Source organism: Mus caroli, chromosome 9 (genome assembly GCF_900094665.2).
Source record: "Mus caroli chromosome 9, CAROLI_EIJ_v1.1, whole genome shotgun sequence".
Classification (NCBI taxonomy): domain Eukaryota; kingdom Metazoa; phylum Chordata; class Mammalia; order Rodentia; family Muridae; genus Mus; species Mus caroli.
In genome coordinates this window covers 106,000,024-106,026,866 of record NC_034578.1, presented here as the reverse complement: position 1 = coordinate 106,026,866, position 26,843 = coordinate 106,000,024, and the positions used below count along the sequence as shown (strand labels likewise).

The window sequence follows — 26,843 nt, the reverse complement described above, 5'->3', positions numbered from 1 at the left end:
TCAAGCTATTAGGTTTGTTCAGTGGCAACCGCCTTTACCTGCTGAGCCAAAAACCCCACCCTGTTTTCCGAGACAGGGTCTCAGGGAGCCCACCCAGACCGACTTCAAACTCACCATATAATCAAGGATGAACTTGAATTTCTGATTTTCCTACCCTCGACTCCCCACGTCTGGGATTGCTGTGATACACCACCAGGTCCAGTTTAAATAAATGGTTCTGTGAGTTGCGTTCATGAGAGCCAGGTGCTCTCCCAACTGTGCTACATCCCTAGCCCTAGTCTCTATTTATGTATATCTACTCATGTGTAATGTGTGTGCCTGTGCCTGCAAGAGGCCAGAGAGCTTTGATAGCCTGGAAGTATAGGAAGTTGTGAGCCAACTGATGTGGTGCTGGGAACTGAACCAGCGTGTGTGTAACTGCTGAGCTGTCTCTCGGGTCTCTATAGTTATTTTTGAGGCAGGGTCTCTCTGTCTAGCCCAGACCTTCCTCGTGCTAACAAGCACTCTTCTACTGAACTCCAGCTCAGATGTCACTTTTTCTCCCTGGGATGTGACGATGACCCGGCCCATGGCCCCATTTTTTTTCAGGGTGCTTAAACCTTGAATAAAATCACTTATAGATGCCGTGTTTATACTTGGTGGCAGCCTGGGATTTCTGAGGGGTAGCAAGGGGGCAGAAGGATGAGACAGAGACAGGGATAGATAAAGAGGGAATTTGTCTTAGCAAGGCTTGGAAGGGCGAGGGGCGTCAACTGAGGCAGAGGCTCACTGGAGGCTGAGCTGGCCTGGAGCCTGGAAGGCAAACCCTTGGGGGTTAAGGGGAGGGCCTAGCTCAGGACTTCAGAACACTGGCAGGCTTGGGGTCTGGGACAAAGTCCTGAGCCAATACAGGGCTTGGTAAAAAATAATTAATTTTTCTTTTCAAGCCAGAGCTGGGACTTAGGCCGTTTCCTGTCCCCCCCACCAGCTGTGTCCTTGCTCAGGCCTGAACTGGAGACACTTCTCTGAAGTTCCATGGCCTCCCCATGGCCAACCTGAGTCAGCTCCTCAACCGGAGGCCCCGTTTGAAAGGCCTGTGGATTCCAGGTAAGTAGGACTCAAGGAGCCTGGCTGGGGAGACCTGAGTCCAGCTGGGAGATAGAAACAAGGTTGAATTGGCCCTGCAGTAAGCCTTTGTGTGTTTGTGCTGCGCTCTGGGACAGACAAGGCATGCCCTTAAGGCCCCATGTCATGACAGCAAGACACCTGTGACCATGACATCAGCCGGAGGAAGTCTGTACCTCCAGATGCCTTTGGAGTGTTTCCTGACTGAAATGAAGGCTCCTGGCCTCCTGAGCCCCCATCCTCCCTCCCCTCACCTTCCCCGAGGTGAGAAAGCCAGACCCTGCTGTAAGAGGAGGGGGGCTGCCCAGCCAGCTGCAATGGGAGCCTTCAGTGACTCAGCTGGGTAGGGGAGTGTTTATGAGCAGCCGAAATGGCTGTAAAAATGGCACCTTGCTTCCCTTAAGGCCTGGCCACCCTATCCTATACTGGCCCCTTGACTCAAAAAGTTTCCAGAGGGACCTGTAACTAGAGAAACTGGGGTTTGAAACCTGGGAGGAGTCTCAGCCCAAGGTCAGGGTTCAGCCACCGGTTGTAAATCAGACTGGGATAAAGGCTTAGCCTAGGGTCAGGTTCATTGTGGGGGCAGAGCAGTTTGGGACTAGAGCTATTCTTAGCTTGCAAGTGACTTTGGGGCTAAGTTGAGGATGAAGTACTGGGGAAGGGGGAGGGGGGTTTCTCAGAAGCTGATGTGGGCTAGTGGTTCCACAGAGCCTCCAGGTAGGTGACAAGGGGCTTTCTGAGAGAGTAAGGCCAGACAGACTACAGAGCTAGAAGAACTATTCAAGCCTGATGAACAAAGTGGTCCCAGGGGTTGTGGACCTTGGCTAGAACCCTCCTCAGAGTGATAGCAGTAGAGATGCCTGCCACAGCAGCAGAGGTGGAGCTAGAGTCCAACCATGGCTCTGGCTCTGCCCTCCAATGGTCACCTTATCTCCTCTTGCTAAGCCCAGGCTGGGGATCAAAGGGAAAAACACAGACCCACTGACCCTACTTAGGGCCTGCCAGTCAAAGGGTAAGACCGGCTCTTCCCGACCCTAATGTGCTACTAGTTAATGTGTGACCCCATCCCTCTCCCCATGGTGGCAATTTAACCCGAGGCCTGGGGCTGAGTTAGGTGATCACAATGTGGAAAGTCTGTTAGGAAACTCTGGAGTGAGGTACAGGAGTTACAGCTAGGGAAATTCCCCTAAGGGACCCAGAGACCCCATGCTGATCTAGTAATTGATTGCCTGGCCCACCCTGGGCTACCCAAGGACAAATCTTTTCTTTCATTTGTTGTTTTGTTTTGCTTTTACTTTTTGAGAGAAGATCTCACTAAGTAGCTCTGGCACCTTAACTTGCTGCATAGATCAGGACCTCCCCGACCTGTCTGCTTCTGCCTCCTGGGTGTGTGCCACAAACTCCCAGCCAGGTGCAAAGATCTTACTTTGTTTTCAAGTCAAGAGCTTTCTATGGTCAGAACTAAGAACCCTGCCCTATCAGCTCTTAGATTTCTCTCCGTCTCGATTCTGCCACGCGTGTTCTTTTCTCATCACCAAGGGAAAGAACAGTGGTCGACATCACGCGAGATTTGGGTCGCTTAGAAACACAGATAACAGAGACCATCAGAGCTTAGCACTGTGGGTCTTCCATACTCGAGCATATTTGGGGTAGGGGCAGATGTCTTCCTTTCTCAAAGAGCACGAGGACTGTATAAAACAGACGGGATCTCACACCAGGCACTACCAAGGGAAGATGTGGGAACACAAGTAAGAAGTATCCTCGGTACCAAAGCATGTTCCTGACAAGGAAACAGAAAAACCAGACAGAGGGGTGAATGTGAGCAGACCAAAAGTCTAGCTGACTGGGCCTGCTTTGGACAGTCATTCTGATGGAAGCAGCGGTCTTTGAATACCAGGGCAAGAACCTCAAGAGCAGTGGGCACAGAAGAGGGGTGTGGCAGAAGACAAACCAGACCTGAGGACCCATTGTCACTGAGGTGTGGGGCCATCCTTGAAGTGGAGAGATGGGGGACACTGAGCTCATTTGCATAGAATTTTGTGGCAAACCCCTGGAATGCATGGGTTTGCGCAAACCCTCAAGGACCCTTGAGTCAAGTGGACATCTTCCCTATTTTACAGATGAGAAGACTGAGACCAGGATACCGGGAGAGTCCTAGTGGGCAGGACACACAATTGGTAAGTGACCAAGCAAGGATGCCATTTAACCTGGTGGTATTTTCAGGTCACCACGCTTAAAATGGCTTCCTTCAACAGGCCTTCCGTTAGCCCTCTGTTTAAGCATTCTCGACTTTCTCTGATACCTGATGCTCCCCGCATGGTACTCAGGGAGATGGTAGGCTTGGAAGTCCAAAGTCTAGAACTCTGATGTCCAGCGTGGAGTCCATAAACTCCATTCCCATCACGAGCTCCCATCTCTCTCACTTTCCCCAAGTCAAGAGTCTCAAGACAGCCACCAGCCTTTGGAGGATAACGTGATGGAGGGAAGTGAAGTACAAGAATAGGTGTCCTAGCTGACCCGAGTCTTGTAGCCTTGAATTGGGGCTAGATCGAAGAACCAGGGATGCCTAGCAAGCAACTGAATAGGTTGAGACATCTTAAAATACCTGGAGTGGAAAAGGAACCCCTCTAAACCGGGAGTCCAACGAAGGTCCAGACCAAGGAGCACCACCGGAGTCTCCGGTCCGCTAGACCCCTGGACTAGGAGTGGGACAGGGGATGAAGGACCAGTCTAGGGCGGGGCAGGACTCGAGGGCGTTGGCTGCGTAGCCTGGCTCTAGCTGGAGGCGGAGCAGCTTCCCCAGGGTCCCCACATAGCCAGACCAGGAACCCCACGGGTACACGGGCAGCGCCGCAGTCCACGGCGCGGGAAATACCAGGCGGCTTCCCCAGTGGCTCCCTTGTGGCTGCCTGCTCATCATCCAGGGCCGGAAGATCGGGGGTAGTGGGTGGGTGGCCTGTGCTTTTCCAAAGGAAAGAATAAAGCAAAAGCGAGACAACGTCCCAGCCACGGTTCTCAGGTCCCGATGTCAGAGCTCCCTAGACTGCGTCCCCGCAACACTTATCCTTCTGCTGAAAGACCCGGGGCAGGGTCTCTGGAGAGATGTCCCGGGATGGGGGACAGCGGGCTCGGCTCTGTCCTGCACACACCCGCCTGAGAGGCAGTGGCGGGGGCAGGGGCGGAGGAGGCCCGGGGAGGGCGCGGAGTGGGGGGAGGAGGGAAGAGGCTCCGGGCCGCGGGGGGAGGGGAGCAGCAGACGCCGAGGCGAGGGACGCGTGAGGCGGGCGGCGGCTCGGAGCAGCGGCCGGGCGGGGGGCTCTGGAGGCCAGGCAGGCCAAGGGGGGATCCCGAGAGCTCCATGAAGTCCCCCCGGGGCTGCGGACGGGGCGCTGGCTTGGGGAGGCTGTCGGGGGGGCCCCGACATTCATGGCAAGGCGGGGGCCGCGGCGGCGAGCTCGGAGTAAGTCGGGGCTTGGGGGATGGGGGTGGGGGGTCGGGCGCGCAGGGCGCCGGAGGCCGGAGTCGGGCAGGAGGGGACTCGGGGCCCGGCCAGGGCGGGCCCGGCTGCTCCATCTCGGTGTCAGTCTGCGGCGCCTCCTCGGAGCCCTGTGGAGTCGCCAGCCCCGCTGCCGCTCAGTTAGTTCGGTGGCTTTTTTGGAAACTTGCAAATGTTTTCGTAGAGGAGGGGAGGGGGGAGCGAGGGAGTGACCGAAACCGAGCTTGGGGCCGCTGGAATAGCAGAGGCCAAAGCCGGGGAGCGCGGGGAGGGTGGGTGGGGGGTGGACAGTAGCAAAGGACCGACTGACAAGCAGACAGGCAGCCTCAGCGTCGGGGCAGCAGAAGCGCCCGTGCCGCTCCGGCGCACGCAGCGCGGGTTCGGAGGATGGGAAATGGGGTGCAGGGGGTGATCAACAAGGTCACGGGGGTCCAGACTGAGCCGGGGAGCCCGGCCACAGGGAGAGCCCGGAGCTGGCGGCAGAAACGCCGAAGGGCTCAGTGTGGTTGCAAAAGTCAGGATGGCATCCCCTAGTTGCACGTCCCGCGCAACTCAAAACGCGCCCCCTGCCCCGCCCCGACTCCCCTGTTGCCCACTGCCGCGGAGCTAAAAATAACAGCCTGGTCGCCCCCCGCAGACCGCGACCCCGACCCCTCCCCCGCCCCTCCCCCACTGGGCGTGGAGCGAAGCCACGGCTCCCAGTTCCCCCAAAGAGGGGGGAGAAAAAAAAGACAGAAAGAAAGAAAGAAAAGGCGGCGCGGGAGGGGAGCGGGGGGCGGGCCGGGGGCGGGGGGCCCAGCCATATGGATGTGATTTCTCCGCTCCGAGGCAGACAGGCCGCTCAGCAGCGCTCGGCGCCCGCCCGCCGCCCGCCCGGCCTCAGGCTGCCTCCCTCCCTCCGCCCTCCCTCTCTCCATTGCGCTGGTTCGTTCTCTCGCTCGCCCTCGGCGAATGGGCCCCGCGTCGGGCTCCGGGACCTCCGGACGCCCGGACGCCGGGGTCCCCTAGGCCGGGGCGTGGGCGGGGCGGCCCGGCCTGACGCAGCTCTGCACCCTCCAACCATCACCAGGGCCGGCGGCGGCTGCCCCGAGGGACGCGGCCCTAGGCGGTGGCGATGGGGACCGCCCGGATCGCACCCAGCCTGGCGCTCCTTCTCTGCTGCCCAGTGCTCAGCTCCGCATATGCGCTGGTAAGTCTCTCTCCGTCCACACTCCAACACAGGACTCCTGGAATTGCTTTGGGGTTCCTGGGACGAGTGTAGGCGCAAATTCTTGGGTTCTCCTTATAGTCTGAACTTTGGGATGGGACCTCTGCGCCCCCCTCCCCCCAGCCATGAACCAGGAACCCTGGTGTCTGCTCTGTTTGGGGTGTCTTACCATAGGTTCCAGATGCCTGAAGTTTCCCCACTTCTGAAGACTTGGCTTGGGGTCCTGGGTCTGAAAACCTGTGGTTGGAGTTCCCCTACACCATGCTTCTGTGAGCATATGGCTCTGGTCGTATGTATCTTTTTCAGTGGTAACTGTGCGATTCAGCGGGTTCTGGGTGTGGAGTCTCACACACTGCGCTGGGGGCGGGGGGAGCTCCGTTTTCGCAAGTTTTGTTTGCACCCGGTGCTCAAAGCTGTGTGCAAGAAGTCAGAAATCACTTAGACTTGAGGGTAGGATTTAGAGCCCTCTTCAGTTCTCTGGATCCTACAGATGCACAGATGTATGCATGAATGGGACCGCTTTACCCAAAGTGGAAATCGGTTTGCCCAGGGAGGTGGGTGTGGTACAGAGGTCCCCCAAAAGACACTGATCTCATAGTACACCTTGCAGAAGATATGTGCTGTGGGACATGAGTGTGCTGATCTTTGGGGGGTACCGTGCGTGGTCTGAGAGTGAATACCAAGAAACAGACTAGTGGAGAGGGCCAGACAGACAAAGAAAGGGGTTAGGATGAGAGCTCTGGACCCGGGCGGGGAGAGACTCAGAACAGAAGACAAATAGAAAGCTGGAACCTGACCTCATCTTGGGCTAGGGTCTGGTAGCCATTTCTCAGAGATGGGAGATTTTTCTGTCCTCTCATTCCCTTAGTGGTCCCATCCCAAGTGCCCAACCTATTCTTGAATCAGTTTTTGTGCCTGACTTTGAGGTCTTGTTGCCCCCCACCCTGTACCCCACCCCTGACCAAGGTCTAGAGAGACAGAGCAAGTACCTTCCTTCACAGAACAGTCTCACATTCAAGGACACAGGAGCTGTGGGGCTCCCCCAGCTCAGCCTACAGCTGTGTGACCTTCGACTCTCTTTCTGCACACCTCAGTTGCCCATCTGTGAACAGAGAGCACGAGGGAAACATTTGCCTGACACCCTTGCAGTTTGATGTCCTCCTCCTGTGCCCATAGCCTCAATTCTAGTCCAGCAAAGGACAGTCAAAGCCAGAGACTGTTCAGGAGGTGCTCCTGACCCGGGGGAGAGAGCTATTTGCTGAACTTCCCTCAGTGACTTCTGTGTGTGTACACATACACGTGCATGTGGCTGTTGGGTACAATATCCTTCCTCAGTGTGTGCCTGAATGTTTATCGGCACAAGGCTTTATGGGCATCTGAGTCAGTCCGTAGGGTTGTGTGTACTCTAGTTCACATGTGTTTGAAGCTCTGCATCCACACATGACTCCGAGGGAAGCACAGCTGTCTAATGCATGTGTGTGCGTGCACGTGTGCAGCCTGTGGGTGTGCACACGGGTCCATTGTTTGTTCATTTGTATTCAACAAATGCCTCTGAGTTTTCTGTTCGTCCGTCTGTTGTTCTAAGCGCTTTATAAAGATCATCGAGTTAGGTTTTACCCACAACCCTTTGAGAAAGGTACTTGCCCTGTTTTGTTTTGTTTTATCTCATGTAAATCCACAATCACTATGGCCATTGTCTCTTATGATAACCAAGCATCCAGCCCTGCAACCTTAAGTGTGGTGGAGCCCCTAGGGCCCCATAGTTCTCTGTAGGGAAGTTGACGTATATGCAGAGAACTTTCTGGTTTAGAAGAGTCCTAAGCTGAAGGCAGAAAGACAGATGCCGGTGTGGCTATACAGGGACCATGCCCTGACTTTGGACCGTCTCCACTTCAGCTCTAAGGGGTATATAGTCCAAGGGACGGGGGCGGGAGTATAGTCCAAGGAACAGGAGTTTGGCCAACTCACTCACCCACCCTGTGGGATCCCTGGGCTCAGCTGGAGTCAGCAAACAACTGGCAGCCTGCGCCATCTCTTTCCTAAGCCCGGGGGGTGGGGGGGCTCCTGCCCTGTCCCGACCCTGTCCCGATGTGTACAGGTATGGACAAAGACCATCCACATCAGCTGCCACCAAACTTATAGACGTGCTCAGCCAGATCCAAGTCCAGGTTCCTTTCTCCCATGACCTTGGCTGGAGGACCAAAGAGCATCCTACTGGGGGGACACTGACCACATCTGTCCTCACAAAGAAGAGTAGCCTGGAGAGGAAGATAGGAGTGCAGTTTAGAAAGGATAGGCTCTCAGCTTATGAGCAGGCAGAAGGATGGTCTTGTCCTCTGAGATTCCTTACCCTAAGGATGCCCTAGAGAGCCCTCAGCTCACATAAAAGTGAAGAAGCTGTAGCCAGAGAAGCTGCTGTTCAGCAGGAAGATGGGCCAGGACCTTCGGATAGGGTTCCCAGAGAAAGCATGGCCTCCTAGGCTGGCTGTGCAGGCAACTTTTCTGCATTTTTTTTAAACATTTGTTATTTGTGTGTGTGCCTACGTGTGTTTTCGAGAGTGAGTTCTTTCCTTCTACCGTGTATGCTTCAGGTATTGACTTCAGATGGCAAGAACTTTACCTGAGAAGCCATCTTGCCTGCCCAAAGGGGTTTGATTTTAAAAATAAGAGAGAATATGTATCAAGCAGTGGCTTTCCGAGTAGAGTCTTGAGCTAGAACTCGCCATATATGATTTCTCAATCCGCCCATTCCCCTAGCCATTTTATGGAGACATGGCCCTGAGGCTCACCTTGTAAGACGGGCAGTGGTGAGATCTGAACCACTTGAACCCAGGACTTCCGGTTTCTACAGGGGACTCTTCTAGGTGAGGTGAGAGCAAACTCTGGCCAAGAGGTCCCTCTGTGTCCCCTTGATTTTTCCTCTTTACAAACGAAACCTCTGTTGCTTTACCTCTTGACTTGTTTCTTTCACGGCTAATACAAGAGCACACGTTTATACTTGTTTTTGTATTATTTTAATCTCTGTGCATGAGTGTGTGTGTATAAGGTGTGTGGGGTGGAGGTGAGGTGTTCTGAAGGTCTGAGGATAGCCCGGGTGTTGTTCTCACCTTCCACCTTCCTTGAGACAGAGTCACCAGGTTAGCTGGCTTGCAGGCTCCTGAGGACTCTCTGGTTCCTCTTTATGTGGTTTGGGAATCTGAACTCCGCTTCTCATCGTGAACATCAAGGAGCGTCCATCTCCACTGAGCCATTTCAAGAATTCAAATGATACAAGAAATGATACAGGTCAAACAGAGACCATCTGTGGGCACTGCCGAGGAAATCCCTGTCCCCTTTGTAGAGAAAGACATTTGGTCAGCTTGGGGAGGGTCCTCTATCTCTTTCCCTCCTGTGCTTCACTTGACACCTCTTTGTGTGCCTAGCAAAGAGAATGCCGTGTCTTGATGTTTTCTCTGTTTTTAAGTAAGTTCCCTAAGCTTCCCCACGGGGCTGTGTGACACGTGCATGCATTGTTTGCATACAACTAGAGTTGTATCTTCATGTTTGTGAATGTAAATCTTTTAGGATATATATTATGTTTTTTTTTAAGTGTTTGTATATCCTTGTGGGGTTTTGTGTAGGTTTTGTGAATCCATGCAATGCTTGAGCATGTCAGGTCCCTTGGAGCTGGGGTGACAGGCTGTTTTAAGCCACCTGAAGTGGATGCTGGGAACAGAACTTGGGTCCTCTTACAAGAACAGTGTGTGCTCTTAGCCACAGAGCCAGCTCTCCAGCCCCCAAGTCCTTTTTTGTTGTTGTTGTTGATGATGATGATGATAATTTATTGTATGTTTTCTGTTCTGCCTGCATGTCTGTGCATCCTATGCATGCAGTATCTGAGGAGGCCAGAAGAGGGCGTCAGATCCCCTGGAACTGGAATTGTAGGCAGTTATGAGCCACCCTATGGGTGTAGGGGATTGAACCTGGGTCCTCTGGAAGAACAGCTAGTGCTTTTAAACAGAGAGCCATCTCTCTGGGTTCTTTTTAATCCTGTGTAGTACTTCAAAGTGTGAACTTCGCTAAACATTGATGAGCATCCAAATGGGCATTCGGATCCTTTCTCAGTAGTTTTCTCATTCTCTCTGCCTCTCTGTTTCTGTGTGTGTGTGTGCGTGTGCGTGTGCGTGTGCGTGTGCGTGTGCGTGTGTGTGTGTGTGTGTGTGTGTGTGCATGTGAGAGAAGTTCCAGATGGTGGCAGAGAAGCTCCTTGAAATGCCCTCTCGGTTCACCACGTGACTGTTTCCTGGTAGGATATTTCTAGAATTTCTCTTTGCTGGGTCTGAGAACATGCACATTTTTTATTTTAATAGGCATAGCCAAATTGCCCTCTAAAAGCTGTGCTGGTTTATACTCACCAGGTCTGACCACAGGGCCCTCTCCCTGCTGGGCCGTTTCACAGGATGTGCCGAGGGCCCTTTTGTTTCGTCTTAGCATTTTGATAGGTGAAAAAGCAGCGTCTCCAGTCATTTTAACTTATCCTCGGCCAATGATTTTCAGACCTGATACTTGTTTATGCTCCATCTGCCCAGAGAGCTCGCTCAGAGCCATTACCCATCTTTCTGTGGGTTATTTATCTTGTGTGTATTGATCTCTCGAAGCTTTTTATATCACCTGCCTTAAACACATCCTCTCCCCCACCACCACCCCCCAAATCCCAGAACTGCCTGAGCCCAGGACAGAGGAGGGGGACATGGGCCCTCCTGGGAACTTGGGTTTTCTTCGGAATGTTTTAATGAGGCGTCAAGCAGCCTCCCCCAGATTCCTGCTGTGGGCCTCTGGGGACACTCCCTGGTCCGGCTACCACATCAGGAAGGCAGCTATTTCAGAGAGCCCCAGGAAAAATAAAAGGTATGGTGGGGTTTTTGCAGGACCTTGAAAACGCCTTTAAGGTTACTAGGAGAGGGCAGAGTTTGCTCAGGTTTGAAGACATTGGAGACCCCCACATTCTCTAGGACCCCAGCTCCGGGGCAGCCTTGTGCCCATGCCAAGTGCTATGAGTTGCGGGTCTGCTGACCAGGCTAGTGTTAGGTTAGCCATCTCATCCTTCTGGGCTTCAGTCCTCCTGCCTTGCTCAGGTAGACTGAAGATCCACCCTGTCTTAGCAGCCAACTCTGCCATCCCAGGCTCCATCCCACCGCCTGCCCCAAAGGCGGCCACGCTGGCTGGCTGGCTGGCTGGCTGGGATGAGAGGCGTCACAGTGCCTCCCCCCCCCCAACCCCTCCCAGCCCCAAACACAGGCAGCCTGTTCAGGAAGGCCTGGCAAGGGGGAGAAAAAGTCAGCACTTGTCAGCCGTGGCGGGGCAGGATGAGGAGCCTGTCCCAGCCTGCTGTAGCCAGCCAGATGGACAGAGGGCAGCAAGGGACAAGAGAACAGTCCCCAGCCAGCTGGCATGGGTCATCGAGAGGTGCCAGCGTGGGTCCCCGTAGTAGAACCTGGAGAAAGGGTGCAGGAAGGCTAGAAGGTCACAAGAGGACCTCCTGAGAGCCAAATGTTTCCTTTTTACTTTGCCAGAGGCATTCACGGCTTTGCTTAACACCAAGGCCCAATTGTCCTCGACCCAGCTAGAGGGGTCAGCCTCATTCCAACATCAGTGCTGCTACTGCCTCTACAGTCACATCACCACTGCATCAGCTCTTTTTGTGGATGCTTGCTTGATGCAGCAAGGGTTACAGGCCAGGGTGCTGGTTACGCGATGTGATGGCTGGTGCTTCAGCAGCTGTGAAGCTGCACGTTTCCTTTGCTCCAAGATGGTTGCTTCGGTGTAAAGTACGCCTTAGCTCCAAGCCTGGCCCTCTCCTTCCAACTGTTCTCTAGGCCTCAGTCTTCCTTTTGTAAAATGGGTATGTAGTAGAAGTGAGGATGACCAGAGTGTCAGCAGACACAGACAGGACAGTGGGACAGGAGTGTCCAGGGGTGAACACCAAATATGTCTGCCTTCTCCAATGGCAGGCAAGGAGGCAAAGCACACTGTCCCTTAAGGGACCAGGCTAACCCTGGCAAGATGTGACCCAAGAGGGCATCCTGCTAAGAAAATATTACGCAATAGAAGCCCCTTGCACAGAGGCACAAGTGTTGGATCTGAAAAAGGAACCCCTGCATGTCCTCCAGTTTGTCTGATGACGGGTAGATTCTTGACACGTCTGAGATCACAGACGTAAATGTGTGGAATCTGGCAGGGAGAAGAGGAAGTTAAGAGTGGTGGCCGTCATTTGGGCGATGGTATGGACTGCACTGTCTTTACCCTCATCAGTCACCAGCTTCAACACCGCACCCTGCTACCTCCGTCCTCACGGTTCTTTATTGAGGTCTCCCAGGGATTGGGGTCTCCTGGGAGCTAAACTAAATTAGAGCAGCCTAGCCAGGTATGTGGTGTCCGTCTGTAACCTCAGCATGCAGAGGCTGGGAGTTCTCAGATCATGGGACTGAGCTTCTGAACCCAGGGACAGTCCCTCTGACGGCACGGGCACCACCACTGGCTCGGCAATACTGGGTGCGTAAGTTTCCTGCCCACCTCAGCCCCTGTCTGTCCGTGGATGATCTCGAGCCTCATAACCCCGTCTTGGTGTCTCGGGCCACCCTCCAAGAGCAGAGCTAAAGTTACGTCAGCCCCTGTAAGTTCACACACTCTAGATGTGCTGTGTTTGTACAAGAAGGCTCTATGCCGTGCTGTTGGGAAGGAGCGCTATGATAGGTGAATCAGAGAGAACTGTCAGCCTCATCCATAAAGGGGAAGACAGGATTCAGGGCAGGTGTCATACTCTCATTGGTGATACCTAGCCATTACCCGATCCCTAGTTCCTCAGTCTTGCCCCTGAGACTCAAGGTACACACATTCTGGACCTAAGAAGATGACGGCCTGATTCCTTCATACTCAGGAGCTTTGCCAAGAAAACAGCTCTCTTACAGGGGAAGGAGGTGACTGGGCTGGGAAGGGGGAAGGGAGCAGCAGACAATGATGATGTCTGTCTGGTCAGAGTTGTCGGCATCTCTCCCCCTCATCCCTCTAAGGCCAGGATAGAGGACTGGTCATCTTTGCGGGGTGGGGAGGGGGGGAGAGGCGGGGGGGGGTGTCTGGCAGTGACCTGGAATGGTGGTGTGAGTTCAGGGGGCAACCCAAGCATGCCTCACCCAGCACTGCTCCCATTCCTGGCCCTCAGGGTCCCACAACCCATCAGCCCTTTGCTGTGGACCCCTGGAGACAAGGCTGGGGTTGGGGTGGGGGTGGGAGTGGTGAGTTAGTCCTGTTGCTCACAGAAGCTATAACAGCAGCCAGCTTTCCTCTGCCTGCCCTGCCCCGGCTTTTGAGGCAGTAATAGTTCATTTAAATCCACAACAGCCTCACTGTCACTCTGATTTTACAGGACATCTAAAGCACTGAGCTTAAGCGACTTTGCCAGAGACACTGGTCAATGGCCGAGGTGGGATTTGGCACTAGTGTTAGTGGAGAATCCCTGACATGCGACTGAAAGAAGACAGGCTGTCTGAGCACTCCAGATGGGGAGTTGTGTTCTAAGGCTAGCAGGGAGGAAGCCCTGAGTAGATGGCTGTCTCTTCTCTTTGGAGAAGTGTTTCCTCACTCTGAGCCACATCCGGCATGGCAGCTCTGTCTTCAGTGGTGTGACAAAGAAGTAGATCTTAACGCCCAGGGAGGTCAGAGGCAAGGCCATTGCCCTTGGGGACGATGAAGGCTTATGGGGGAGGATGCTAGAAGTATGTGGCCTTCCCTGTCCACGAGACAAAACTCTGGAGAAGGAGACAGGTGGAAGGTTAAGCAGCCACCCCATCCCAGCCTCTGAGTGGTCATGTTAGTCAGTCTCAGGGTGTTAGCTGGGAAGTTTTCAATCCACAACTGCTTACCTCTAATCTAGGCCACCAGGTTAAACTCCCTGGTCACATCAGTGACTAGCCTGGCCATTGGGAAGCTAATGCATGGGCAAGTCTTCAGAGATGGGAGCTTTGGTCAGTCACGTACGCCCACTCCTTAAACTGGGACAAAACCATGGTGAATTATAGATCTTGGGAGGGGTGGAGTTGAGCAGAAGGAAGGGACCATAAAAGAATGGATACGGGGCCGGGCGTGGTGGCGCACGCCTTTAATCCCAGCACTCGGGAGGCAGAGGCAGGCGGATTTCTGAGTTCGAGGCCAGCCTGGGCAACAGAGTGAGTTCCAGGACAGCCACGACTACACAGAGAAACCCTGTCTCGAAAAGCCAAAAAAAAAAAAGAATGGATATGGTAGTGAAATGGCCAGACAGTGGTATGGATGGTGCTTAGGGAGCAAGTGTGGTACTATTAGTGATGGTGCTGATGTTGCCTGTGGTGGTGCTGATCTTGATGGTGATAACGTAGGCATTCTGGGGATGCTGTGATGGTGCTCGGTGTAATGGTGACGGTAATGGTGTTGGCCCAATTAGGGCAGTGATGGTGGTGGTAACGGTGGCTGTATTGATGGTAACAGCAGTGCTCATGGTGTGAACGGACCTGTCAGCAATGGTGATGGTTATGTGGGTGCTGATTGGGAGGGAGTAGTAATTGATGGAGATATTAACCCCAGTGACTGAATGAATGGTAGGGAGTAGATTCTGTCATCGGAGTGAGGTTGTGTAAGAATCGGACCTCCAGTAGCTGGATCTCCAGTGTCAGAGGCATTAGGAGAGCTTCAGGGTGGCTTTGGAGGTCTCTGGATCTTACAAGCCTATTTGTCCTCGCTGATCCTTATCAGCCTGCCCCAGCCAGCTCTGTCGTAGGTGTGGTCTGAGCACTGGGGAGGGGTTAGAGCAGTGGGGCCCGTAAGCCCAGGGGAATCCACTTCAGCCTTCCTGGGACCCCTAGGCATGAAGGCTAGCTGAGTCCTGAGGGTCCATTTCAGATCCAGGCTCCGGAAGCAGCAGACACAGACATGCATTTTAGAGAGGTTCGGCAACGCTCCCAGAAACCCTCACAAAGTCTCTAGCCCACAAACATGTACACATGCGTTTTCACAAACACAACAGGCTCCAGGGCCCAAATTTACGAGTTAGGCAGTTCCTTCGTGAGGACTTAACAGAAACGGGGCACACACAGAAGTTCACACACTGGCCAGACAGCGTGTGCGCAGCCAGTCACACGCACGCGCAAAGACGCTAGCGCACCTCCGCTAAGTAAAACCAGCAAAACTCTGCGGAGCCAATTGGAGACTCCTTGGCCTGAAAGCCGGAGCAGCTGCCGCCAAGAGACGCGGTCAATTAACTTCTCCCTTCAGCCGGGCTCCCTGACCCGGGCCGCCAGCCCCCTCCCGCCGGCCCGCCCCTAACCTGACCCGCCTCCTTCCTTCCAGGCCTCCAAGTTCTCTGCCTCTCGTAGCTCCACCCTTACTAAAGAGACCCGCCTACATGGCCAGGCATGGGCTGGCAGAGCTGTCTGTTCAGGGTGATCAGGCTGTGTTCTTTGGAGTTTAAGGAAGAGGTAGGCTTTCTAGGGGAGTCATGAGGTCTGAGGTACATGGCTCTGACTGCCCCGGGCTGTCCCAGAGTATCCCACCCGGTACTCCTTCCAGGCAAGATGCTGGCCCCAGCTTCCAAGTCAGGGGAGACTCAGATCTCTTCCAGCAGCCACCATCTCAGCAAGAGACTCTCCCTGAGCCCTTGCACTATTCTCTCTTCCGGGGTTAAAATGATGTTGCTGGGTCCCCGTGGGTGTACAGAGTGGAAAGAGGACATTCTTGCATAGAGGTCAGCAGGAGCAAAGGCCTGTGCCGAGTTACACATGTCCTCCGCAGCATCTGCTAGGATGGAGGAACTTCCAGTGGGATGAAGGACTCCTATGACTGCGCCAAGCTGCATGTGGGGGTGCAGCCCAGCCCACTGCTTCTCTATTTTCCCTCTTTGGGGCTCTCAGTAGGAAGGGTGACACTCTGACCCTTCACTGGGAAAAGTACCGGCTGACCACTGGGTCAGCATGGAAAATGGTGGCTGTCATGGTCCCCGGGGGCCTTGAAACTTGAAGGAATCCAGGCTAGATTTATCTCCTCAGAGTTCAGCACTCCTGATCTAACCCTGGATCACCAGCAGGCAGTCAGGACCCCGTGAGGCTCCATCCTGGGACATTCCACCATTCCCATGCCCCCCCCCGGGGGTACTAGAAAAAGAATGCCAGTGGATGCTGGGTTACTGCTGGACAGACAGACAAGACAGCTTCAATTCTTTTCTCCTCCCTGCAAGGGAGCAGGTCCTAGCCATTGAGTTACCATGGCTTCAGAACTTTAAAAGGGAGGCTCTGGAAGGCAGATGCTCTCCCCAACTCCCCACATTCTCTCTAAAGGGATCACTTTTCTAAATGGGGGAAATCCCTGGGGAGGTTGCATGAATTTGGAACCAGCTGCCTCACCTGGAAGTGCTGCCTACAGTCTGACCTTTGGTTTGGCAGGTGGATGCAGACGATGTCTTTACCAAAGAGGAACAGATTTTCCTGCTGCACCGTGCCCAGGCGCAATGTGACAAGCTGCTCAAGGAAGTTCTGCACACAGCAGGTGGGGGTGGGGTCAGCATGTGAAAAGGGTGGGAGTCTAGGAAGCAGGGGGACAAGTGGGTGTAGGAGTTGGAGGCATTAACCTTGGGTGGGCTCAAGAAAGGGAGACCCAGCCAGAGTAGAAGCCTAAAAGAGATGGATCGGGCAAGGGTGAAGTCAACAGGCTCAGGCGATCCTTACCTTCCGGGACTGGGGAAAGTGCTGTCTGCCCACCGGAGCTCTCAGACCCAGGCATGGCCATGTGGGGGCTGGGGAGGGGGAGAGAGACAAAAACCTTTGGAAAACTTGCTGAAAGATGTGTAGGTCTCCCTTTGCAGATGGAGAAGGCAGACAAAGCATGGGGTCCCAGTGGATTTAGATAGGGTTGGGCAAGCCAGGGACTTTGCTGAGGGCGCTGGTCCCTAACAGGGTGGCCTGGGCCAACTTCCTTAAAGAGAAGATTAGCCACACCATGCCTGGAAAGATGGGAAGCTCTCTGAAGCAGAGCTCCTGCATAGAACCAGCGTCCCTAGAACTAGATAGGACAGGGATGTGTGTGTCACTCAGCGGATAGCCTGGACAGAGGGTGCTGGACTGTGTACGCACGCGCGCGCACACACAGCGTCTCTAAGGGACCTTGGCCATGGGTAAGGAAGGCTCTCCCATCTCCGGTCTCCTCTCTGCCCCCTTCCGTGAGTCTCTTTCCTGGAAGCAGGTATGGGCTACATTGGCATTCATCCAGGCTTCTGAGCTCTGGCCAATCTCATCATCAAAGGGTGCCAGACCCTGGCTTACTGTCTGTCCCTCCAGAGCAGCTTTCTCTCTGGAGCTGGCTCTTGGGTTACTGGGGGCTGGGAGTAGAGCATACCCAGGACACAAGCAAATGGTGACAGATTCTCTATGAAGCAAGAGGACTTTGTTCACATTCGTAAAAACTTCCTCTGCAGGCCAAGCTCCACCTATCCTGGCCCACCTGTCACATAGAGGGTAGGGACAGATGAACTCCTCATATGATCCTAAATGGGGCCCTCTTCCTAGTTATGGAACCCACAGTTTGGGTCCATCTCTGGCTCCTCATCTATCACAGAACCCCTCCCTGAGCGAGAATGCTGTCAGTCATTGTCACCCCAGTCCAGGTTGCCTGGACTCAGCTTCCCACGGACCCCAACGTAGGAGGGTACCCAGGGTACCCCAGCTTGGGCTACAGCTGAAATCACACAAGTCAGGTAGTGAGGACTTTCTGGCTAAGGACAGAAGCCTCCAGTGTCTTTTCAAGGAGGACAGGTCAGGCCCCAGCTCAGGTGGTGTCTTCAAGGGCTCTTGTAGAAACTGCAAGCCCCTGACTCGAGTGTCTTAGGGCAGAGGGTGGAGAAGGTGGGCTCGTGTGTCCACTCCTAACACAATGCACTCTTTACTCCTGGCTGTGTCACCCACACAGCAGGCTAGCCCGACTCACCTTTACCTCCATCCACCTCTCCCAGTTTCTGCCATGCGCCCTCTGGCGGGCTGTTTCATCCCCATCGTGGCTCTGCCTCCTGGCCTGCCAGCCTTTCTGCTTCCCAGGTGACCCCAACTCATATGTCAGTCACCCCCTTTGAACCACATCTGCCAACCACATCTGTTTCCTGGTTGCTTCTCCACCTAGCAAACACCCCCGAGTCACTTGCTTGTCCTCCCTGATCTTCCAGCAGCCTGAGTGTCAGCATCCTTGATAGGATCAACTCATTGTAAAAAGGGGGAGCCGGTGAGGGGACGGGCAGTAACCAGGGCTGTGTTACAGCACAGCCGATGGCTAGAACCACCCCGATTTCTCCAGCCAACATAATGGAGTCAGACAAAGGGTGGACACCAGCATCTACGTCAGGGAAGCCCAGGAAAGAGAAGGCACCGGGAAAGTTCTACCCCGAGTCTAAAGAGAACAAGGATGTGCCCACCAGCAGCAGGCGCCGAGGTATGTCTGTCCATCTTGTGCCCTACCCCTCCTTAGGCAGTCATTTGTCCAGGCTCAGATCCACCTGTCTCCACCAATGTGAGTTCCTACAGAAAGTCAGAGACCACAGCTCCCTTCCCAGAAAAGCAGGCCAGGAGGCATCATGCATGGGGGTGGGGAGTCAGGTGAGTTGGGAGGCCTTAGCATACAAGGAAATGTGCAGAACAGATGCACTGACACTCCCCAGAGAAGGACCCAGAGCTGCAGGAAACCTGTGATCCACTGAGGTAAAGAGAGAGGACAGAGTCCTGAGAGACTAGTCAGGGAGAGATGCAGAGAGACAGAGAAGGGAACAAGATGCTCAACCCAGAAGTCTGATACGTCAAAGGAAGTACAGAAAGACACATAGTGGGAAGACCCACAGACACAGCGAGAGATGAGGGCAGCCTCAGAAGGGTGGAGGCAGACAGTGGGACAAGGAGAGAAGAGGAGAGAGGGAAACAGGGTTGCCTCGGGGAGGTGAGGAGAGACAAACACAGAGCCCAAGCTGTGGCCACAAGGCCAGTTAGAGCCAGCAGGGTGGGCAGCAGATTCCAGATGGGCCACATCTGGGAGCCTGTGGTCACCCTGTGGCTCCCCAGGGACCAGAGGGAATTGTGGGCCTGGCCGGGTGGGGCTGGGAATATGGCGCCCAGGACAGAGAGCCTTTCACCGAGGGCTGGGCGGATCCAGCCCTCAAGGCTGCCTTCCAGGGAGGTTAGAGAGTCCTGTGGTCAAAGCCTTGCAGTGGGGGGGGTGGGGGGGGGTGGGGGGGAGAGGGGGCTGTAAGCTGGTGTGGAATGCAATGATCTAGAGGCTGGGGACCCTCTGAGGTCACTTAGCATGGCTGTCAGGGCTCCAAAGTGAGACGTATCACTGTCCTTTGAAATTCAACATTAGTGCTTGCTCGGATTTAGAGGATGGTACACCTACTGAGTGGTCGGTGGTGGGTCTTCCAGGCAGGCCTGGATAGAAGGAGTCTAGGTTGATATCCGTCAGCTTCCCAAGAGGAAATGGAAATGCAGAGAGGGGGGGGCACCTGCGTGAGGTTAGCAGCGCTTTAGAAGTTCAGCTGGCACAGAGAACCAGACTTCCTTCTGTGGTCTCTAGGGAAGAGTCACGTAGGGAGCCTTCAAGCTGAAGGAAAATCTGAGAAAATGGTTCTTCTTCAAACTGGGGACAGGTGGATCCTTGTGAGTTCAAGGCCAGCCTGGTCTGTCTATAGAGTGAAACAATGTCTTTTTTTTTTTTTTTTTTTTTTAAGTCTCCTCAGAGAGCAGGCCTGGCTGAGCCCTTGCGGCCAAGGCCTGCTTTGTGTAGCTTCAGCATGGCATCCACTGCTCTTGACCTTTTTCAGACCAGGTTGGGACTCGTATCAGTATTTCCATCACGGGGACTGCAGTAAATTCTCTGAAGCCGTTGGGTGTAGGGAGTAAGGGGATGTGGATAAAGGTTCAACATATTCTTTCGGGACTGGTGAGATGGCTCAGTGGGTAAGAGCACCCGACTGCTCTTCTGAAGGTCCAGAGTTCAAATCCCAGCAACCACATGGTAGCTCACAACCATCTGTAACAAAGATCTGATGCCCTCTTCTGGAGTGTCTGAAGACAGCTACAGTGTACTTACATATAATAAATAAATAAATCTAAAAAAAAAAAAAAACCAAAAAACATATTCTTTCTAGAATGCCCCAAACCTGATGTTTCCAGTCACAGGGCACACTGCCCCCCCGTGGGAATCAAATCCCAAGTGTGTTCATGTCCCTGGGCCTTAGCTATGGACCTGACTTTGTATTTTCTCTGGGCATAGGGCGTCCCTGTCTGCCAGAGTGGGACAACATCGTTTGCTGGCCATTGGGGGCACCAGGTGAAGTGGTGGCAGTACCTTGTCCCGATTACATTTATGACTTCAACCACAAAGGTGAGGCTAGCCAAATGGGCGGGGACACCTAAAATGGAGTTCAGAGCCTCAGTGGCTCCAGATCTCCATTTGCCTGTCCTGACTGTCCCATGGCCCTTCAGGCCATGCCTACAGACGCTGTGACCGCAATGGCAGCTGGGAGGTGGTTCCAGGGCACAACCGGACGTGGGCCAACTACAGCGAGTGCCTCAAGTTCATGACCAATGAGACTCGGGAACGGGTGCGCACCTCCTCCCTCCCAAGCTTGACCCTTAAGACCACACCTGCCCCATTAGCGAACCTCAACCTAGACGCTCCTAGTCTCTACTTCTCCAGCAACCTTAATTTGTCCTCCACTTTGCCCTTGGTGCCCATCCTGAGTCCCAGTTTTCTGTTTCTCACCTGCGCAGGAGGTATTTGACCGCCTGGGCATGATCTACACCGTGGGATACTCCATGTCTCTTGCCTCCCTCACCGTGGCTGTGCTCATCCTAGCCTATTTTAGGTGGGCAGGGCGAGGAGTGGGGCGAAGGCAGGGCAAAGCCGGCGAGGGGTGGAGCGTGGTCTAGGGTGGGTCCGGAGGGGTCCAGGGTGCGAGCCTCCTTTCTCCCCCTTCACTGCATCCATCCCCCCTGCGTGATGTCCCCACTTATGGCGCACAACCCAGCTTCCTGCCCACCGCTGCGTCCTCCCCCCCCCCCACCGTGCCCTCACCCACGGTGATGTCGCACGCCCGCAGGCGGCTGCACTGCACGCGCAACTACATCCACATGCACATGTTCCTGTCGTTTATGCTGCGCGCCGCGAGCATCTTCGTGAAGGACGCTGTGCTCTACTCTGGCTTCACGCTGGACGAGGCCGAGCGCCTCACGGAGGAAGAGTTGCATATCATCGCGCAGGTGCCGCCTCCGCCCGCCGCTGCCGCCGTTGGCTACGTGAGTGCCCTTCTGCCACCCACCATGTCCCTCGCACCTGCAGTCTATCCCTCCCTCTGCCTGTCTCTTGCTACCTCCTCCAGCTTCAGGCCAGCAAACCCACCTCACAGGGACTCTCACGCGGCTCAACTCACCCCACCACCACCTACCACCCCCCCCCCCCCCCCCCCCCCCCCCCCCCCCCGCTTACTGCTAACGACTCCCAGTGACCCCTTTTCCCCAACACTGGAGCCACCCCAGCCTCTCCTCCCCATTGCCTTGCTACCTGCTGCTAACACCCCACCCCCACAGCAGCCCAACCCAGCAGCCTAGAGTTAACTTCCTTCTCCCCCTAATGCGACCAAACCTTGCCTATAGGATGCAGGTTCTACCTTTTGGAACTAACTGTGGTTGGTCTCTTAGGCTGGCTGCCGTGTGGCCGTGACCTTCTTCCTCTACTTCCTGGCTACCAACTACTACTGGATTCTGGTGGAGGGACTGTACTTACACAGCCTCATCTTCATGGCCTTTTTCTCAGAGAAGAAGTACCTGTGGGGCTTCACCATCTTTGGCTGGGGTACGGAGACCAGTGTGGTGGGTTGGGTCCTGAGTAAGGCACTCTCAGAGGGCATGTCCTGCCTCTCTTGTTTTGTAGCACTCTGGGGGCCTGCCCATCCTGCTGTGACTTTAACTCCATTCCAGATTTAAGGGGCTCGGCGTGACTATGGGCGGGGTTCACGGGTAGGGTTCACCGCGTGCTGTTGCCTTGACCTGCCTGGCATTTCAGCTCTCCTAGGGTGATAATTCCTGGGGATGAGATGAGGTTAAACTTGGGACCAGAGTGAGATCTTCAGTCAGCAGTCAGCCTGGGGTTGGGGGTGTAGTCTGGAGCCTCCTACCCAGATCCCCGAGGGCGAGGGCGGGGCTTGCATCTGTTACCAGGAGGTGAGGTCCAGAGCCACAGGACCAGAGCTCAGTCCCATTTAGCTTCAGCCTCTCTGCAGCCTCTGCAGCGCAGCGGCGGCTTCCCGGGATGCTGCGGTCCTGCCATCCCCCCCACCTGGGCCCTTGGATCAGGTTACTGATAATTGTTCATCACTGCTGGCAGCTGCAGAGCTTGGCTGGGCCCTGGGGAAAGCTGCCAGACTGTGGAGGGGTAAGCCCATGGCTCAAGGCTCCTGGGCTCAGCATCTAGAGAACCCTCATCTCCACAGCCTCCTTGGCCCTTGGCACATGCCCTATCCCTGACCTCACCATGGCAAGTCCCAGAGCCGGGCAGATCTGGGCCTGGTTCCAGGAACTAACACAAGCTGCTGGCTAGAAGGCATGTGGGTGGGCTGGAAACATGTGGATTAGGGAGCACACAGAACCTTATGATCTGGGAATGTCACACCCTTACCACAAACCCAGGTGACACCTTTTCCCTCCAAGGATCCACCAGGCTGGGAATGAAGCTGAGGGAGGGGAATCGGGCTCCCTTCACCCTGGAAGATAGATAATCTTTACTTTATCTACCTCATCCATGAAAAGCTAGGACCTTTCGATCCAGGCTTGGAGAGGGAGTTTCCGAACAGAAAGATTGCTAGTCACCAGCTCTCTCCCCATGGGTGCTCTAAGACCAGAGCAGAATGAGCTGGGACAAGCTGTCCATACCGTGTTATTTTTTGCATATGCCCAGCAGGTGTGCACAGGTGCTCACGGGAAGCAAGGAAATGGGGCAGAGAGCTGCAATGAGTCCTGAGGGCTGGCCCCTCAGGCTGTTAGGTTGGCATTAAATAGCCACGTGCCTAGGGTGAGGGATGGGGGCAGTAGACTGAGGAAAGTCACGAGGTTTGGGACCGAACACACAGCCCTCACCGAGTCCCCTCTGCACGCAGGTCTGCCGGCTGTGTTCGTGGCTGTGTGGGTCGGTGTCAGAGCAACGTTGGCCAACACTGGGTAGGTCAAGTGGCAAAGTATATGTGTAGGGGTGGGGGAGCCGGGACCTTGGCACAGCTGGAAATGCTCAGGTTCCCTCTTCTATGAATCATGGGGGAGAAGCCGTGCACCAGCAGCTCCAGCCTCAGGAATTCCTGATCAGCCTTCAGCCAGGAACCACCTCAGAGTCACAGGAGGTGACTCCCAGAGAGGCCCATGAGTGCCTGAGGCCTGGACACATCCAGCTCTTGTCCTGTGTCCTTAAAGGCTCACGTCCAAGCAGGACAACTCCAGGTCCCAGGTGGCCGGTGGCTAATGCTTCCCCCTCCCTTAGGTGCTGGGACCTGAGCTCTGGGCACAAGAAGTGGATCATCCAGGTGCCCATCCTGGCATCTGTTGTGGTGAGCAGGGCTTGGGGGCAGCGTGGTTATGAGCCTCGATGACTAACCCTTAACAAGAACATCTGTGATGGCTTCCCTGGATCCCAAGGACCAGAAACCCAAAGACCTAAAGACCACGTGATTCCTACTGCAGACTAGATGGGGAAGCTAAGGGCCCTAGGAGCCACCTAGAGACACAGTGACAGAGTAGGGCCCATGGCATGGCCAGTCTCCTCCAATCAGGCTCCCTCCCGCAGCTCAACTTCATCCTCTTTATCAACATCATCCGGGTGCTTGCCACTAAGCTCCGGGAGACCAATGCGGGCCGGTGTGACACCAGGCAGCAGTACCGGTAAGTTCTGGCTCTTGGGATTTGGGGTGGAATTCAGGGTACAAACGCCATGTACCCAAGTGAAGACCAGGTCCCATGGCTGAGCTTGTGAGAGGAGCCTCTGGTTCTGGTCCACTCCAGCCCTGCCGGCACAACAGCGCTGCATCTCACTCTGCTATCTGCTTTCAGGCTTTACACTAGAGTGAGGTCTGCTAGTGTGCTATAACCCCCAGCCACCCTCAGACAGCTGCCCCCTAGGGAATCAAAGGGACAGGTGGGTAGAGGCTGGCTCCAATAAGCCATCTCCTCAGGAGAAACCCAAGAGTTAGGTCACAGGAGAAAGAGTGCATGCCAGCAGGTGCAAAGAGCCCAGGGACACAGCGGCTGCACTTGTCTACCGGAGGACAGCTTCCAAGAAGCCCAAGTAACACTGCCTCCTGGCAGGAACCATCCTTGGCTGAGCCGGTTGCCAAGCCACAGTTGCCAGAGCCTCTAGCTCCTCCATCACTTCTGGAGCTTGGGCCTGGGGTGGGGTGGGAGGAAGAAGCACTATGTTGTAGGGCGAGGGACGTGGCCTAACCTGCATGCCCGGATGTGCAGGAAACTGCTCAGGTCCACGTTGGTGCTTGTGCCACTCTTCGGTGTCCACTACACCGTCTTCATGGCCTTGCCGTACACCGAGGTCTCAGGGACACTGTGGCAGATCCAGATGCACTATGAGATGCTCTTCAACTCCTTCCAGGTGTGCGGCCTGCCTGGGGTCCTGGGGAGTGCACGGGGTGGGGCCGAAATGTAGTCCTGATTGTGTGTGCCTCTCTCTACAGGGATTTTTTGTTGCCATCATATACTGTTTCTGCAATGGTGAGGTAAGCAAGGGTGAGGTGGCAGGAGCAGGCAGGGGTGAGGTGGTAGGAGCAAGCAGGGGTAAGGTGGTAGGAGCAGGCAGGGGTGAGGTAGTAGGGGCAGGCAGGGGTGAGGTGGTAGGAGTAGGCAGGAGTCGTGTGGTAGGAGCAGACAGGGGTGAGGTGGTAGGAGTGAAGTGGTAGAAGGCAAGGGTGAGGAGGTAGGAGCAGGCAGGGGTGAGGTGGTAGGAGCAGGCAGGGGTGAGGTGGTAGAAGGCAGGGGTGAGGTGGTAGGAGCAGGCAGGGGTGAAGTGGTAGGAGCAGGCAGGGGTGAGGTGGTGAAGGCAGGGGTGAGGAGGTAGGAGCAGGCAGGGGTGAGGTGGTAGAAGGCAGGGGTGAGGTGGGAGGAGCAAGCAGGGTTCCTCAAGCTCTGTCCCTCCATTCTCTCACCTGCTACCATTCTTTCTTTGCTCCTCAAGAACCTTCCTTGACCACATTGTGAAGGTAGAGAGAAGGCTTCAAAGATGACTCAAGCGTAGAATATACTGGGATGTGTGGGCTCTTCCATGGGTGCCATAGCAAAGTGTCCCTCAGTCCCAGGGAGGAATTTTTTTAGAACTCAGTCTGAGGGCTCAGCCATCTTTGGGCCATCTAAGCTTTTGGGTTCTGGCTATATGGCTTTTATAGTCTGGGGATTGGGCTCAGATTATCCTTGGGCTTCTCTAGTAGTCTTCTATCATTTAATGTGGGGATGGTGGCAGGGAAATATGGGTGGCAGGGTTAAGGGCACACCTGACTGCCACCTGTCTATCTCCCCAAGGTACAGGCAGAGATTAGGAAATCTTGGAGCCGCTGGACACTGGCATTGGACTTCAAGCGTAAAGCACGAAGTGGGAGTAGCAGCTACAGCTATGGCCCAATGGTGTCACACACGAGTGTGACCAATGTGGGCCCCCGTGCAGGACTCAGCCTTCCCCTCAGCCCCCGCCTGCTTCCTGCCACCACCAATGGCCACTCCCAGCTGCCTGGCCATGCCAAGCCCGGCGCTCCAGCCATTGAGAACGAAACCATACCAGTTACTATGACAGTTCCCAAGGACGATGGCTTCCTTAATGGCTCCTGCTCGGGCCTGGATGAGGAGGCCTCTGGGTCTGCGCGGCCACCTCCATTGTTGCAGGAAGAATGGGAAACAGTCATGTGACTGGGCATCAAGGGGCTGGACTACTGGCATGGGCAGATGGACAGATGGACCAAGAAGCCAGTGTTTGGCTGGCTGTCTATTCAGGACTGGACCAGAAAGACAAAAGGAAAAGAGGAAAAAAAAAAAAAAAAAAAAAAGAAGGGAGCTGTGTGTGGCTTCCTGTGTTGTGCTCAAGGATGCCTGGATCTCGAAACCATGAGAGAGTTTGGGGAGTGCTCTGCACATGGTTGGGAGAAAGGCCCCAGTCTCATTATGTAGGAAGGGTCTAGGATTCGGGGATTCAGCACTGTCCAACAGAAGGGGGACTCTGCTCTCAAGGCCCAAAAGAGGGCTTTTGAACTAGCTCAGTTAGTAGTGCACTTGGCCCAGGACACACGAAACTCCCAGTTCTCTGGAGATGGAGTCAAGAGGATCAGAAATTCAAGGACAGCTTTGGCTACATAGATAAGTTGGGAGGTAGCCTGGGATACATGAGACCATGTCTTACAAAGCAAAACAAAGCAAGCATTGCCCAGAGAGGGTTATGTGTGCAGGAATCACAGCAGCCAGGTGGACCTACGAGGGAGCCGCCAGCCTTCCCTGTTGTCCTGAGTGCACTTACGAGTCAAACTTCCATAGAGCAGCTCTTCGACCTCCCAGCCCCAAGTCACTGAGGCCAAGGCTGACAGCCGATACCTCAGGTTCTTGATTCACTCTCAAGTTTGAGACCCTGCCACCAAGTGACCCTTTCCCGCCTGACGGCCACACGGGTGGCCTCCGTACACAGCCACAACTCCACATTGGAAGGGGGATTCCTCTAGCCCAGGGTGCAAGGACAGTGGGAGGTGGTTGCCTCTGCCCTGGCTCTGGAAGCCAGGAGTTTAGGCCATAAGGGTCAGCTGGAGAGCAGGCCTGCAAGGCTAGGCCTGTACATTCACTGAATAGCCAGAACGTTTGCTCAGGATCCCTACCTGACTCCCCATCCTCCGGGCCGTGCTGGTCCTGTCTTGAACCATTTATGGGCTCTGAAAAGGCCTGATGCTCAGGCCGCATGCCTCTACATGGGCTGCTTGGCTCA

The 26,843-nt window shown here is 54.8% G+C and overlaps 1 protein-coding gene across 6 annotated transcripts; it reads left to right on the top strand.

Moving 5' to 3' along the window:
• Window positions 1-901: 901 nt before the first annotated feature.
• Pth1r (parathyroid hormone 1 receptor) lies at window positions 902-25,961 on the top strand. Of its 6 annotated transcripts, none has more exons than XM_021171642.2 (16): window positions 903-1,086; window positions 3,225-3,281; window positions 5,670-5,789; window positions 16,253-16,355; window positions 18,114-18,284; window positions 20,112-20,222; window positions 20,324-20,442; window positions 20,612-20,706; window positions 20,941-21,136; window positions 21,539-21,692; window positions 22,993-23,053; window positions 23,367-23,433; window positions 23,670-23,764; window positions 24,344-24,485; window positions 24,568-24,609; window positions 25,406-25,930. In XM_021171642.2, the coding sequence occupies exons 3-16, from the start codon at window positions 5,715-5,717 to the stop codon at window positions 25,784-25,786; spliced, it is 1,812 nt and encodes a 603-aa protein (XP_021027301.1). In that variant the 5' UTR covers window positions 903-1,086; window positions 3,225-3,281; window positions 5,670-5,714; the 3' UTR covers window positions 25,787-25,930. The 6 variants fall into 6 exon arrangements, with proteins under 6 accessions (XP_029337562.1, XP_021027301.1, XP_021027305.1 ...); XM_021171646.2 differs by having other exon boundaries at window positions 912-1,086; window positions 18,150-18,284; window positions 25,406-25,961; XM_029481702.1 differs by lacking the exon at window positions 5,670-5,789 and having other exon boundaries at window positions 902-1,086.
• The last annotated feature ends 882 nt before the right edge of the window (window positions 25,962-26,843 follow it).

Excerpts from the sequence above, each read along its gene's own strand:
- Pth1r (XM_029481700.1), top strand. Across the intron at positions 21,693-22,992 it reads CTTCACCATCTTTGGCTGGG|GTCTGCCGGCTGTGTTCGTG; the intron begins GTACGGAGACCA and ends CTCTGCACGCAG. Across the intron at positions 24,486-24,567 it reads TGCTCTTCAACTCCTTCCAG|GGATTTTTTGTTGCCATCAT; the intron begins GTGTGCGGCCTG and ends CTCTCTCTACAG.